At 40.9% G+C, this 15,630-nt stretch overlaps 1 protein-coding gene across 1 annotated transcript in view; it reads left to right on the top strand.

Annotated features, from left to right (window-relative positions):
• Positions 1-3,393: 3,393 nt before the first annotated feature.
• CEP55 (centrosomal protein 55) overlaps positions 3,394-15,630 on the top strand; it is a 29,105-nt gene continuing 16,868 nt past the window's right edge. Inside the window, exons 1-3 of the mRNA XM_030802502.1 lie at positions 3,394-3,576; positions 6,467-6,736; positions 10,344-10,412. Of these exons, the coding sequence (XP_030658362.1) occupies positions 3,394-3,576; positions 6,467-6,736; positions 10,344-10,412 (522 nt within the window). The remainder of the gene's footprint in view (positions 3,577-6,466; positions 6,737-10,343; positions 10,413-15,630) is intronic.

Here is a 15,630-nt window from a genome sequence, read left to right as displayed (position 1 = left end):
GCGCCTGATGGTGTGACTCGGCCGACGCGAGCGCCGCGCTTTGCTTCAGCTGCTAGCTGGCCCAAGGGAGGCGACCGCGGAGGGTGGCGAGGGACGACCAGGACCCGCAGCCCCGGGGCCGGGCCGGTCCGGATCGCCAGGGAGGGCAGGTCAGTGGGCAGATCGCGTCCGCGGGATTCAATCTCTGCCCGCCCTGATAACAGTCCTTTTCCCTGGCGCTCACTTCGTGCCTGGCACCCGGCTGGGCGCCTCAAGACCGTTGTCTCTTCGATCACTCCTTTGGACTTGGCGGTGGGTATCATCTCCTTACAGATAGACGCAGAGAGGCCAAGTGACTTGCCCAAGGTCTTTCGTTAGGACGGCTTTTTCCAATTGGCAAGCACTTTCGTTGTGTGTTCCTCAAACATCTTTATTTTAGAAGTGAGAAAACTAGTGCCTTTTTTTGCAGTTTCTCTTTTCCTGTCTGTCTCCTCAAGTGAGATTTTATGTGAGAATTTTTAAAGATTGGCGTCGCCTTGTAGAAGATGAGGCTTGTAATTGATGACTTGTACCGTTTACTGGATGGAAGTGCTTGTTTGGTCACCTCCTGTCCAGCATGACTTATGTCACTTCAGCGAATCAACCAATCATTTCTTTTCTTTTCTTTTTTTTGAGATGGAGTCTCGCTCTGTCACCCAGGCTGGAGTGCAATGGCACGATCTTGGCTCACTGCAACCTCTGCCTCCTGGGCTCAAGCGATTCTCCTTCCTCAGCATCCTGAGTAGCTGGGACTACAGGCTTGCGCCACCACGCCCGGTTAATTTTTGTATTTTTAGTAGAGACAGGGTTTCGCCATGTTGGGCAGGCTGGTCTCGAACTCCTGACCTCAGATGAGCCACCTGCCTCGGCCTCCCAGAGTGCTGGGATTACAGGCGTGAGCCACCGCGCCTGGCCCCAATCAACCAATCATTTCTGAGGGCTTGCTGTTAGGCTCTATGGGTAACAACAACAACAAAAAAATCAAAGTGCAGTCCTTGAAACAATAGTTGAACAATTGAAAAAATAAAAGGTTAGCGGGGAGTGTAATTGGGTACCAGATTGTGTAGGGGTGGGGGTGGGGCAGCTATATCATTTGTTAAGAGTTCACAGAGGGGAGGCATGCTGAGGAAGGTTTGAACTGTGGGAACCCTGTGGATGACTGGAATAGGAAATACAGGGAAAGGTGGCTGGGCACGGTGGTTCACACCTGTAATCCCAGCACTTTGGGAGGCCGAGGCGGGCAGATCACTTGAGGTCAGGAGTTCGAGACTGGCCTGACCAATATGGTGAAACCTCATCTCTACTAATAGATACAAAAATTAGCCAGGCGTGGTGGCACACACCTGTAGTCCCAGCTACTCAGGAGGCTGAGGCAGGAGAATCCCTTGAACCCGGGAGGCGGAGGTTGCAGTGATCCGAGATCGTGCCACTGCACTCCAGCCTGGGCGACAGAGCGAGACTCTGCCGCCCCTAACCCCCTGCCCCCACCAAAAAAAGAAACAGAAAAAAGAAAATACATGGAAAGGAGGTTGGTGGGACTAGGTGGTGGGGGAGATCCAAACCGTCTGGGCCAGAGACTAGAAACGGTAGTCATTCATTCACTGCCAGAGTTTCTGTCCAAAGGTTAGGAAGCAGATGTTTGGGGGTTCTTTCACATTCTGCAAATCTGTATTTCCATCATTTTGTGTCTCAATGACTTGGTAGTAGTTTTCTGTCCTACGACCCACGATATCAAGTCAACAGTGTGTTATCAACAGAAACACATAGGAAAGAACTTCTTGTGGCAGCAGGTGACTGAGAGACGCCATAACCTTGCATTTCTTCAACTGATGGATGAGCTACCGCAATCTTTCACCTTATAATGGCAAAAATCCAGGACTAACCTTTTGATAGATGATTTCTTCTACTCAATCTCCACAGTTCTAATATGTTTAGATGTTCTGATTTCACACAGGACAATCTTAAAAGTCACTTCACTACCATTCTAAGGAGGTCTCTCCTATTTTTACTGATATCATTTATCCCTGTACTTCTCCTGTGTAATATTTATTACAGTTTGAGAACTCATGAACCCTTGTTTGTTTCCTTGTTATTGCCTGCCTTTACTACACTGAAAGCCCTACGACATTAGGGAACATGTCTTTTTTTTTTTTTTTTTAAACCGGTTTACACCCAGCATGTATTAGGATACCTGGTAAATAGTAGGCTCTATAGTAATTTTTGAATGCACTAATGGGCTCATACTCCTTTATATCCTTTAATCACACTGCCATTATTTTATCTTGGGATGCATGAAGTGGAAAAATGTTTTTTAACCTCCCTAATTAGCGTTACTTTTATATACTATTTATATGCATCATATGCTTCACTAGATTTTTGCCTGCTAAAGTTTATATTATATACTTGTTTCTAAACTGTCATCTAGTACTGTTAGCAGATACTGAGTTTCTCCTTACTTAATTTGGCCCGTTATTCTTAGTTCCTTTCGTGCCGGACTCCCCTGAATGTTATACCTCTTTTCCTGTAAATGTCTTATTTTAGGTTCTCTTCACTTTTTCCCACTGTGCTCTCTCAAATGACTATTAAGATAGATCTGAACTAGGCTATCTTCTAAAACAGAGGACCTATGTCAAGTAATGACATTTCAGTGCCTATATACTCAGAATTACATTATTTACCAACAGCTTTTTATTTTGGGCCAAGATATGTCCTTGATTGTGACCTACTTCTTTCAGGCTTTATTTAATGGTTGGAGACCCCTTCGTTGTTTTTTAAACAAAACTTTTCCACTAAAGAATTACACATATAGAACACTACACAAAATATAAATGTACAAGTTGACTTTTTTTTTTTTTTTTTTGAGACAGAGTCTTGCTGTGTCACCCAGGCTGGAGTGCAATGGTGCGATCTCAGCTCACTGCAACCTCCACCTCCCGGGCTCAAGCGATTCTCTTGCCTCAGCCTCCCGAGCATCTGGGATTACAGGCGCCTGCCACCATGCCTGGCTAATTTTTGTAGTTTTAGTACAGATGGAGTTTCACCATGTTGGCCAGACTGGTCTTGAACTCCTGACCTCGTGATCCACCTATCTTGGCCTCCCAAAGTGCTGGGACTACAGGCATGAGCCACCGTACCCAGCCCAAGTTGACATATTTTAGAAGGTGAATACTCCCATTTATCTACCACTGAGATTAAAAAAAAAAAAAGTTACAATACCCCAGAAGCCTCCATCCATCTTTCTCCATACCCCGCTGGTTTGGATATATCATTTCTATTTAGAGCAGATAGGTTATTAGACCTGTTTCAAACTTGAGATTTAAATGTTTAAACTCAGAATTATACAGTTGATTTTTATTTTTACACACCATTTCAGAGATGTCTTCCAGAAGTACCAAAGATTTAATTAAAAGTAAGTGGGGATCGAAGCCTAGTAACTCCAAATCCGAAACTACATTAGAAAAATTAAAGGGAGAAATTGCACACTTAAAGACATCGGTGGATGAAATCACAAGTGGGAAAGGAAAGCTGACTGATAAAGAGAGACGCAGACTTTTGGAGGTAAATGGTCTTCTGATCCTTTAAATTGTAAGCTCTCCAAGGAAGCAACGCATGAAGATTTCCTGCTGCTTCCTGCTTACTCTTGCCACGTTCCCTGTCTTGTCCAGTTGATTAGTTTTGGAAAGCTGACCTTGGGTTTAGAATCTTAAATTCCTACTTTGACTTTGCCAAGTCTTAGATGTACTTTAGTCATTACTAACCTCTCACCTTTAAATGTAATTGAGTATGTGTTTTGAGGTTACCAGGTACTAAGTTTGTTTTGGAAATAAAGATACTGTGATTAATAGTTTTGCACCTTTAACATGGTCTGTTTCACCTTCAGTATGGTCTGTTTTTCAGTTATTTAAAACAAAGTAATAACCTAATTCATCATTCTTCATATAGCTTCTTGGTAACTTAGCTTAACTATGTGAATATTCTTGATAACTTTTGTTATGCTGTATTTAAGATTGTGAAACATTCTGGCTATTTTTGCTATTTTTAAATTGATAGCATAACTTACAAGCATTTGATTTTTCATACTTTTTTTTTTTTTTGATACTGGGTCTCAACTCTGTTGCCCAGGCTGGAGTACAGTGGCTTGATCATAGCTCACTGCAGCCTCAAACTCTGGGCCTCAGGCAATCCTCCTGCCTGGGCCTCCCAAAGTTCTGGAATTACAGGCATGAACCACTATGCCTGGCCATTCCATGCTTTTTTGGAGTACTATATTACTCGTTGATGTACTTTAAGGATACTGTGCTGGGCTTATATCTCTTTTTTACTGTGGGAGAGGAGAAAATATTTACCCAATAGTCATATAATCTGGTTTTCCTGTTAGTTCCCTAAATGTAAAAAATCAAATCTGTCCATTTCAGAGTATTAAGTAGTGTTCAGATTTCCTTGTTTAAAACATGTTTTATCATGCATATTGGCTGCTTTCCAAGTAATTCTCATTTTCAGGCTTTTGAAGGAAAAATTATTAGATGTGTTGGCATTTACACTCTGTTCAACTATATTTCAGATTCACTAATTTATAATTTGTTATGACATAGACAGTAAAGAAGTTAGGAAATTATTAGAACTAGAGGGACTTAAAAATGTAATCATAAATATAATCACAAATTTGGATTTAATTATTTTGCAAAAGTGCTTTTATTGTTTGTATTTAGAAAATAAATGGTTAAGGCCGGGCACGGTGGCTCACGCCTGTAATCCTAGCACTTTGTGAGGCTGAGGCAGGTGGATCACCCGAGGTCAGGAGTTCAAGACCAGCCCGGCCAATATGGTGAAACCCCGTGTCTACTAAAAATACAAAAATTAGCTGGGTGTGGTGGTGTGTGCCTGTAATCCCAACTACTCGGGAGGCTGAGGCAAGAGAATCGCTTGAACCTAGGAGGCAGAGGTTGCAGTGAGCCGAGATCGCACCACTACACTCCAGCCTGGGTGACAGAGCGAGACTCCGTCTCAAAAAATAAATAAATAAAATAAAAATAAATGGTTAAACGGTATATCATTTGATTTCTTTAAATTCTCTAAACAGGCACATAATAAAACTGATTTATTTTTTGTAACAACATACACTGAGGTAAATGCTTTTTCAAGCATTGAGAAAACAGTCATCACCAATCCACAGATATGAAGGTTATTTTGCAATCTGGTAAAGGAATCTTATTGCTTCCCTGAGAGATAGCTTTCCATTTCATTCCACTTTTTGAGAAGCACTGGGTACTTTGTTCCTTTAAAATCAATTGAAATTAAACTTCTATAACTTCTACCCATTTGTTCTAATTGTGCCTATTAAGGTTACACAGAACAAGTCTTATTTTTCCTATGCAAACTGACAATTTATTAGATATGTAAGGAAATTTTGCTTCCTTTTAACTTTTCTGCAGACGAAGCTCATATTCTTTAGATTTTCTGGCTTCTTATCATCTTGAACAGTTTGTAGTTCATTCATATCCCTCCTGAATTATGCACTTAGAATTGAACACAGTATCCTAAATATGTTCTGGCGAACACAGATTGAAATAGTAGTGTTACATCTACTTAGCTGGATACTGTACTCCATTAAAGCCTAAAACTGTATGGCTCTATTATCTGTCTCATACTACTGATTTAAGCTTGTGGCCAGCTAAAATCCCCTCATTATTTTCAAATGAATAACCATCCCCCTAAACTTAAATTTTCCTCATTTTATATTTGAACAACTGCTGCTTTTTTCTTCCTAAATGCCAGTTTTAACTTTATGCTGTTTTGACCCTGTTCGCCTATAATTTTAATAATTATTTCTATTATCTTTTTATTTGACTTTTTCCTTTATGCCAGCAGCAGTTTAAAAAACATTACTTATGTATATCTTGTGAATCTTTGAAGATGTTAAGCATTCCTTTAGAGATTACCTTCTAGATTCAACACTGAATCATTTATCGAAAGTAAGCAGGTTAATGAATGCATCCCTCTCCTGCTGAAATATTCTGTAACTTTTAAGTTCCACTGATTCAAGTTCATTAAGGAGCATGTATATCTTGTGTGACCCACTTTTAGCTTTTAGTTTTTACAAGATCCAGTATTATGGAAGAATGATTACCAAATACTCATGGGAGAGCTAGCCCTTCTTTAGCTTTTTCTCACCACACTTGATAGAGGTGGTTTCTCCTTTCTTTGCGTCTGTGCCCATTTTTTAATCTGTCTTAACTACAGCACTTACAACGTTGCATTAATACATTGGCTTCTCTGTGAGCTATCTGAACATAAAACTTTGGCTTCCTCATCTTTTTTGGCCCTGATATTTAGCATAATGCTGACTTGATAGATAATAAATGCTTCATAAATGCTTGTTGAAGTATATATCGTTTAGCTGGATGTTTGACCTGGCTTTGTTCTAAGATTCTTCTTAGTTTATATCTAGAAAATTCAAGTCCTCGAGGCTGAGAAGGAGAAGAATGCTTATCAACTCACAGAGAAGGACAAAGAAATACAGCGACTCAGAGACCAACTGAAGGCCAGATATAGTACTACTGCATTGCTTGAACAGCTGGAAGAGACAACGAAAGAAGGTGGAAGGAGGGAGCAGGTGTTGAAAGCCTTATCTGAAGAGAAAGATGTATTGAAACAACAGTTGTCTACTGCAACCTCACGAATTGCTGAACTTGAAAGCAAAACACTCTGTTTATCACAGGTGCTAACCATTTCTTTAAACCCAGATTTTTTTTTCTTTCTGATACAGTTTGTAATTCTTAGGAAGAATGAGTTTGTGAAGACGTGCTTCCCAAATGATGAGACAAATGATTAGTATAGTATACTAACAGGTCACTTCACTTTTTTTAATAGCCCAGTCCCTTCTCTATAAGCAAAAATAGTTAATATGGTACCCTCCACTCCTTGTACCATTGATTTGCCTGGAGGAATATTCAGAAGACAAAATCTACTGTGTATTTACAATTACCAAGATTTTTCTGAGCTCTTATTTCTATAGTTTGTATCATGAAAACAGTAGGCTTCATTTTTTTGGTTATTTTTCATATTTGAAACATACAATTATAATATCAAGTATACTTTTCCTAACTGCACTTGCATTTTCTCCCCCTTTGTTTGAGAGGCACTAGTGTCATAGAAAGAACAAGGATACAGAAGTAGACATGTGAGTTCAGATCTTGGTTTTGTACTTGCCAGCTCTGTGACTCTGAACAAATTTGTTAACCTTTATAGCCTTAGAGACAATACAAGACTTCTCCAGACCCCTGTCCTAAATCTTAGTTTCTTTTTTTTTTTTTTAAACATATAAGCTAAACCTGAGTTTCCACATCAGTAAAATAAGGATAGGAATACTGATAATTAAATGTAATTATGTATGTAAATTGCCTCGCATAGTGCCTAGTATATAGTAGGTGTTCAGTAAATGGTTATTGATCAGACCTTTGATTCTTTTGGAGATTTGGACATTCGAATAATACTAACATTAATAGCATCTATAGGCTGGGCATGGTGGCTCACGCCTATAATCCCAGCACTTCGGGAGGCCAAGGCAGGCGGATCATGTGGGGTCAGGAGTTTGAGACCAGCCTGGCCAACACAGTGAGACCCCATCTCTACTAAAAATACAAAAATTAGCCGAGTGTGATGGCACGCATCTGTAATCCCAGCTACTCGGGAGGCTGAGGCACTAGAATCGCTTGAACCTGAGAGGTGGAGGTTGCGGTGAGCTGAGATTGCGCCACTGTACTCCTGCCTGGATGAGAGTGAGCCTCTGTCTCCAAAAAAAAAAAAAAAAAATCATCTATAGAAGAAAATCTGTAGCTTTCAAATATATCTCAGTGCTGTTAAGGATCTTTTTCTGTACTTTATTTCCCATTTAGGGGAGATAGTGATCAGACCTATACATTTATGTGTATTTTCATAGATGGGCGTTTGAGTGTTTCTGCAGATGAGTTCAAAAAGGTGAAGTTTTTCTAGAGAATTTCCACAGAGCTGAAACTCATAAAACGTTACAGTCAGATTCAAAGTAGCTGACTAAAATTTTTCTTTGAAGTTCAAGAGTTAGTTTCTCCACTTTTGGGATGCGAAATACAAACTTGGTAGAAATTATAATTTTTAAAATTTTTATTTATTTTTTATTTTTTGAGACAGAGTCTCATTTTGCCACCCAGGCTGGAGTGCAATGGTGTAATCTCAGCTCACTGCAACCTCCACCTGGGTTCAAGTAATTCTCCTGCCTCAGCCTCCTGAGTATTTGGGATTACAGGCATCTGCCACCACACCCTGCTGATTTTTGTATTATTAATAGAGACAGGGTTTCAACATGTTGGCCAGGCTGGTCTTGAACCCCTGACCTCAGGTGATCCGCCTGCCTTGGCCTCCCAAAGTGCTGGGATTACAGGCATAAGCTACTGTATCTGGCCTGAAATTATAATTTTTAAAGATGTATTCTTACAATAATTTTGTGGGCTACTTGTATTGATTTCTGTATTAACTAGCATGTCTGACTTCTATAACAACTTCCAAATGTCAGTGTCTTATGCAACAAATGTTTATTTTTCTCTCATGCCAGTCTAGTCCAGATTGGAGTAGAGGAAGCTTTGCTCCACAGTCATTTGACTCCAGGTTCCTTCCTTCTAGTGGCTCCACCTTCCTTTAGGGTGGGGTTCCCCACCAAGTCCTCTGTATGTAGCTGTGAGATGGAGCCTGTGGAGAACTGCCTAGGAGGGATCTGGGGCCAGGCCTGGTATTGACATATCTCACCTCTGCTCACATTCCACTGGAACATGGCTCCACTAACCACAGGGAAGGCTGGAATCATAGTCTACAGTGTGCCCAGGGTAAAAGGAAAGGGGTTTAGAGAACTATCTTTGTCATAGTTTCCACCTCGAGGACCGAATTGAGAGAGAGAAAGGGCTACATATTAAAGTGAACAAATAGAGCATCTTTGGAGAAAAATAATTTTTTTGAGCTTCTTTGCCAGTATTCACAAGTCTCTTATAGCTATTTAAAGACTGAAATACAGCGTTTTCTATGTTTGTTGGCCAGCCTGGCTACCTAGCCACCCACTTCTCTTTTATTCCTCTGAGAAAATGAAAAGAGGAGAGAAATAATTTTTGAGTTCCATATAATCTATATGAACTAATACTAATTAATAATTAATACTATTTTTTTTTTGAGATAGAGTCTTGCTCTGTCGCCCAGGCTGGAGTAATTTTTGTGTTATTAATAGAGATGGTGTTTCACCATGTTGGCCAGGCTGGTCTTGAACTCCTGACCTCAGGTGATCTGCCTGCCTTGGCCTTCCAAAGTGCTGGGATTACAGGCGTAAGCCTGATCTTGGCTCACTGCAACCTCCTCCTCCCGGGTTCTGCCTCAGCCTCCTGAGTAGCTGGGACTACAGGTGCGCTACCATGCCTGGCTAATTTTTGTATTTTTAGTAGAGACAGGGTTTCACCATATTGGCCAGGCTGGTCTCAAACTCCTGACCTTGTGATCCGCCCGCCTTGGCCTCCCAAAGTGCTGGGATTATAGGCTCGAGCCACTGCGCCCGGCCTAATTAATACTATTAGTAATACAAAACATGATTCTAGAAAAAATTTTTTACCTTTTGTTTGACAATTTAATGTCTTCTAGATGTCATTTAAATAGCCTAGTTGTTTTGTATTTGTCTTTTTGGTAAAAATCACTGGGCTATTCATATGCACTGAGGGCTATTCTGGCAATCCTGGGGTCTAGAGGACCGCAGAAGTCAGATTAGATAGAAAATCTCAGGGTTTCCAGTCTGTTTGGGAAATTTCAGGGGATATTAATTTTCAAAATGGTTATCTCTGGTAACTCTCACCTGGCTTGATGGTTTACCACCATCTACTAGATATGGATTTTTTTTTTTTTTTTTTTTTTTTGAGACAGAGTCTCACTCTATTGCCCAGGCTGGAGTGCAGTGGTGCAATCTCGGCTCACTGCAACCTCCGCCTCCTGGGTTCAAGTGATTCTCCTGCCTCAGCCTCCTGTGTAGCTGGGATTATAGGCACAGGCCACCAGGCTCAGCTAATTTTTCTTTTTGTATTTTTAGTAGAGATGGGTTTTTGCCATGTTGGCCAGGCTGGTCTCAAACTCCTGGCCTCAAGTGATCCACCCTCCTTAACCTCCCAGAGTGCTGGGTTTATAGGAGTGAGCCACCGTGCCCAGCCTAGATCTGGATTTCGGGATGCCCCTGTGAGGTTTATTGTATTATTATGGAACTGAATATAATGAGGCAACTTCTATTGTGGAATGTCTGATGTTAACTAATGTTGAATTATTTACAGACTGTGGCTCCAAACTGCTTCAACTCATCAATAAATAATATTCATGAAATGGAAATACAGCTGAAAGATGTAAGTTCGTTTCCTTTTAAGTTATGGGTAAAGAGGGCTAATTCATTTATTCTTAAGTTTTATAGAAATTGGCAACATTAGTGCTGTGACAGAAAAACTGAATGGTTTGAGAGCTTCATTTAAGTCTCTTTCTATACATTCAAGAATCATTTCTTCTAAGCATAGTCTCTTTTTTTTTTCCCCTGAGGCAAAGTCTTGGTCTGTTGCCCAGGCTGGAGTGCAGTGGCATGATCTCGGTTCACTGCAACCTCTGTTACCTGGGTTCAAGAAGTTCTCCTACCTCAGCCTCCTGAGTAGCTAGGATTACAGGCACGAGCCACCACACTTCACTAAGTTTTTGTATTTTTAGTAGAGACGGGGGTTTCACCATGTTGGCCAGGCTGGTCTCAAACTCCTGACTTCAAGTGATCTGCCCACCTCGGCCTCCCCAAGTGCTGGGATTACAGCTGTGAGCCACCATGCCCGGCATCATGGTCTCTGTAGGGTAGACAGCCCTAGAAATTATGACTGCCACCAAATACGTCAATAACATCCCTTTTCCATCTAAATCTAATTTCCCTAATTTGCCCAATCATTTTATTGTTTCTTGTTTTTTCAGTATTTTTCTTTTTTTGAGATGAAGTCTTGCTCTGTTGCCCAAGCTGGAATGGACTGGTGAGATCTCAGCTCACTGCAGCCTCCACCTCCCAGGTTCAAGTGACTCTTCTGCCTCAGCTTCCCGAGTACCTGGGCTTACAGGCACCCGCCACCATGCCCGGCTAATTTTTATTTTTAGTAGAGATGGGGTTTCACCATGTTGGCCAGGCTGGTCTTGAACTCCTGACCTCAGGTGATCTGCCCGCCTCGGCCTCCCAGAGTGTTGGGATTACGGGCATGCGCCACTGTGCCTGGCCTCTATTTTATTATTATAATATAATTTAATTTGTAGTATCTTCTCTTTCGGTTTATCCATGCAGGATGCTCTCTTTGGTTTGAATACTTCTCTTGAAACTAAGGTTTGCTTTCATAGGTTGAAAAGGAAATGTTCTTTTTACACTTAGTACTTCTTTTCTCTAGAATTTGATATGAGGTTATTTTAGTTATACAGTAAAGCTGTGTTACTGCAAACCGATATCATAAATGGATTGGTGGGTTTTATTGGGAATGGAATAAATTGAGGACACAGGACTGCTACTTACAGTGTACTTTTTTCAAGTTTTAGAGATATGAAGTATAGAGTTTCTGACTTAAGTATTAGGTCAGTATGTTGGTATTTTGGTTCCAAAAATATTACTGTCATGTCTATCCTGATATAAGCATGTTCTTAAGATTTCTGTTTTACTTCATCTATCAAGTATCCTTTGAAGTCTTTTTGATCTTCAAAAGAAGAATTTAAATCTCCTGGATGTCTAGCCAGGTGCCAAGTACTCTTATCAGAGTACGTAATTTACCTAGAGGTAACTGGAATGAAAAGGAAAAATTCTGTGTCTTATTACACTGACGTTTGTTATTCTATGTATATCCATACCTATGCATTAGATGCGCATATCGAGAAATAACTTACACAACTCCTGCATTCCTCTTTATTTACTCCACCTCCACCACAATGGCTTTCCAGCTACTCCTTGAATAAACCACCTTTTCTCTTTCTGTTCCCTCTACCTGGGACACTCTTCCCCAGATATCTTCATGATTTCCTCCCTACCTCATGCAGGTTTTTATTTAAATGCCACTTTCTTGGGGTCAGGGGGAGGACAGAATGGGGGCTCCCTGACCACTTTGTCTAAAATTATAGCTCCCAGACAATTCCTATTCCTTTCTCCTGCTTTTCCCTCCTCATCACATACTATGGCTAACTTTACAATCTATTTAACTTCTCTTGTCTAATGTTCGACCTTTCCATCAGAATAGAAGTCATATGAAGGAAGGATTTTTGCATGTTTTGTACACTGCTATATCCTCAGTGTCTAGAACATTTGAAAGAATGACTGGATGGAATCTTGGGAAGTTTCTTGAATTTTACTGGTGTCTCTTCTAGAAAAGTACCTGAAAATAGATGCCATTATATTAAGCTTACATGTGCTTTTTAGGCATCTCAGTGCTAACTGCTTCCGATATCACTTGAGGGTATTTTTAGATAATGATGATTCTTTTTTATGAAATTAACTTTGAAATACTACATATGCAAGCCTAAGCTTTATGTTCTATCTTCTCAGCTTATTTAAGGGTCGCATCGTGCTTGTCTCCTTTGTCTTAGGCTTTTATACGAATGGGGTAAAATTTAACCCAACTCTTCTACAAATGGTGGTCTAGACTGAGCAAGATTCACAGGCTCTAATATGCTAGGTCTGGGGTAGTGCCTGAGTTTTTTGCATTTCCAGTAAACTCCCAGCTGCTGCTGCTGCTGGTCCTTGGACCACCCTTTGAGAACCATTAGCATTATTATTATTATTATTTTGAGATGGAGTCTCACTCTGTCACCCAGGTTGGAGTGCAGTGGCGCGATCTTGGCTCATTGCAACCTCCGCCTCCTGGGTTCAAGTGATTCTTATGCCTCAGCCTCCTGAGTAACAGGGATTACAGGTACATGCCACCATGCCCAGCTAATTTTTGTATTTTTAGTAGAGACAGGGTTTCACCATGTTGGCCAGGCTGGTCTCCAACTCCTGACCTCAGATGACCCACCTGCCTCAGCCTCCCAAAGTGCTGGGATTACAGGGGTGAGTCATTACGCCCAGCCAGAACTATTAACTTATATTTGAGGAGCAAGAAGTGGTTTAGCTCTGGTTTTCCCTTTGGAATTTCAGCAAATCTTTGAGACCAGGAGGAAAATTGTAGTTGGAGGACTTAGGGAACGTGGAAAGAGACATGTCACTTCTTGCAGCACGGACACTGGCACATTATTTGGCTTTTGAGAGCTCAGCAGTTCTAGTTCCATCACCCTCTCAAAGTTCGCAGAAACTTTCTGTAGAAGCTTACCCATGTATTTTCAGAATTAGTATTTGTTATATTTAAATAAGCCCTAAAAACCTATGTACACCTTCTTTAGGCCCAGTTGTATCATTGTTCAGTTACCATTTCGCTCTGGCCGACAGTTGAAATAATTACATAGAGTTAATGTCGTAAGCATTGTCAAATGTCAGTACTTTTAGTATTTATTTAAGAATATGTTAGTATAAACCAGATCAAACCAAATAGCCAAAAGACAGTTTTAATAGGCGTTTCTTGCTCTTAAATTCAAAGATCCAAATTTTAAGCATAGAACTTAGGGAAGATAAATAATAATTGTTTTAAAAGTATTTCGTCTGCAAACATTCAAATTAACAGAAAAGTTACAAGAATGAGTATGACAACATATAATAACATATAACGCCCATATCCTCTTTACTAAAATTCAACCATTGTTAACATGTTACCCCATTTTCCTCTCTCTTTTTCCTCTTTCGACCCTCACCTACACACATATACACGTAGTATTTTTTTCTGAACCATCTGAGAATGAATTGTACATATACACAGCCGTTTAAACCCATATACTTTAATGTGTATTTGTTCTCCCATCCAAGTACTAACCAGGCTCATAAACCCATATACTTTAATGTGTATTTGTTCTCCCATCCAAGTACTAACCAGGCTCAACCCTGCTTAGCTTCCAAGATCAGCCAAGATCAGGTGCGTTCAGGGTGGTATGGCCATAGACTTCAATGTGTATTTCTTAAGAACGAGGATACTCTTGCCCACAACTATAGCACAGACAGCAACTTTAATAAATTTAACATGGATACAATACTTCTATAATCTACCATTCCTACTGCAGTTTTGTCAATTGACCCACATTTTTTATTCCTCCAGTACAGGCTAATATTTTAATCTACATTGGTTGGAATTTTTGTCTACAGAATATTTAGTGGATTCTTGTCAAACCTGGGGGAAGACCTTTATAGCATTCCACAGGATCTTTTTTTTTTTCTTTTTTTGAGGCAGAGTCTCACTCTGTCGCTGAGGCTGGAGTGCAGTGGCGCGATCTCGGCTCACTGCAACCTCTGCCTCCCTGGTTCAAGCGATTCTCCTGCCTCAGCCTCCAGAGTAGCTGGGATTACAGGCACCTGCCATTGCGCCTGGCTATTTTTTTTTTATTTTTAGTAGAGACAGGGTTTCACCATATTGGCCAGGCTGGTCTTGAACTCCTGACCTCGTGATCTGCCTGCCTCAGCCTCCCAAAGTGCTGGGATTATAGGCGTGAGCCACCGCGCCCGGCCTCCACAGGACATTTTATTTTGCCCACTTTTGTTCTACATTTTTATTGGTGACTTGGAGGAAATTGTTAAATGCATGCCTAACAAACGTATAGATGACAAAAAGCTGGAAGGCATATCCAATGCAATGATGTTTGACTCTAAAAACTCAAGACTAATACTATCAATATTTATGATAGCTATCAAATCCATTTATTGATACTGATAGAAAGCCAATGCACACAGTGAGAAGAGGTGGCATAAGGAAATGTTTATTGAGGGAACATCGCCATCATGTGGCCTTTTAGAATACTACACCTTGAATCTTTAACATGTATTTTTGTTTCTCAATACTTAAGTGATGTAGGGTTCCTTTTTCTATAATTAATTAATTTATTTTTTTGAGACGGAGTCTCGCTTCGTTGCCCAGGCTGGAGTGCAGTGGCACAATCTCAACTCACTGCAACCTCCGCCTCCCGGGCTCAAGTGATTCTCTTGCCTCAGCCTCCTGAGTAGCTGGACCACTGGCGCCTGCCACCATGCCTGGCTAATTTTTTTGTATTTTTAGTAGAAACGGGGTTTCACCATATTGGCCAGGCTGGTCTCGAACTCCTGACCTTGTGATATGCCCACCTCGGCCTCCCAAAGTACTGGGATTACAGGCGTGAGCCACTGCGCCCAGCCGGTTCCTTTAAAAGAAAAGAAAAATAAAATAAATAAAATAAAATTGGCCTGGCGCAGTGGCTCACGTCTGTAATTCCAGCATTTTGGGAGGCCAAGAAGGGCAGATCACCTGAGATCAGGAGTTCGAGACCAACTGGGCCAACATGGTGATACCCCATCTCTAATAAAAATACAAAAAAGCTGGGCCTGGTGGTACATGCCTGTAATCCCAGCTACTTGGGAGGCTGAGGCAGGAGAATTGCTGGAACCCGGGAGGCAGAGTTTGCAGTGAGCTGAGATCGTGCCACTGTATTCCAGCCTGGGCCACAGAGCGAGACTCC

Source organism: Nomascus leucogenys, chromosome 3 (genome assembly GCF_006542625.1).
Source record: "Nomascus leucogenys isolate Asia chromosome 3, Asia_NLE_v1, whole genome shotgun sequence".
NCBI classification, from domain to species: Eukaryota; Metazoa; Chordata; class Mammalia; order Primates; family Hylobatidae; genus Nomascus; species Nomascus leucogenys.
This window is presented reverse-complemented; position numbering and strand designations above follow the sequence as displayed.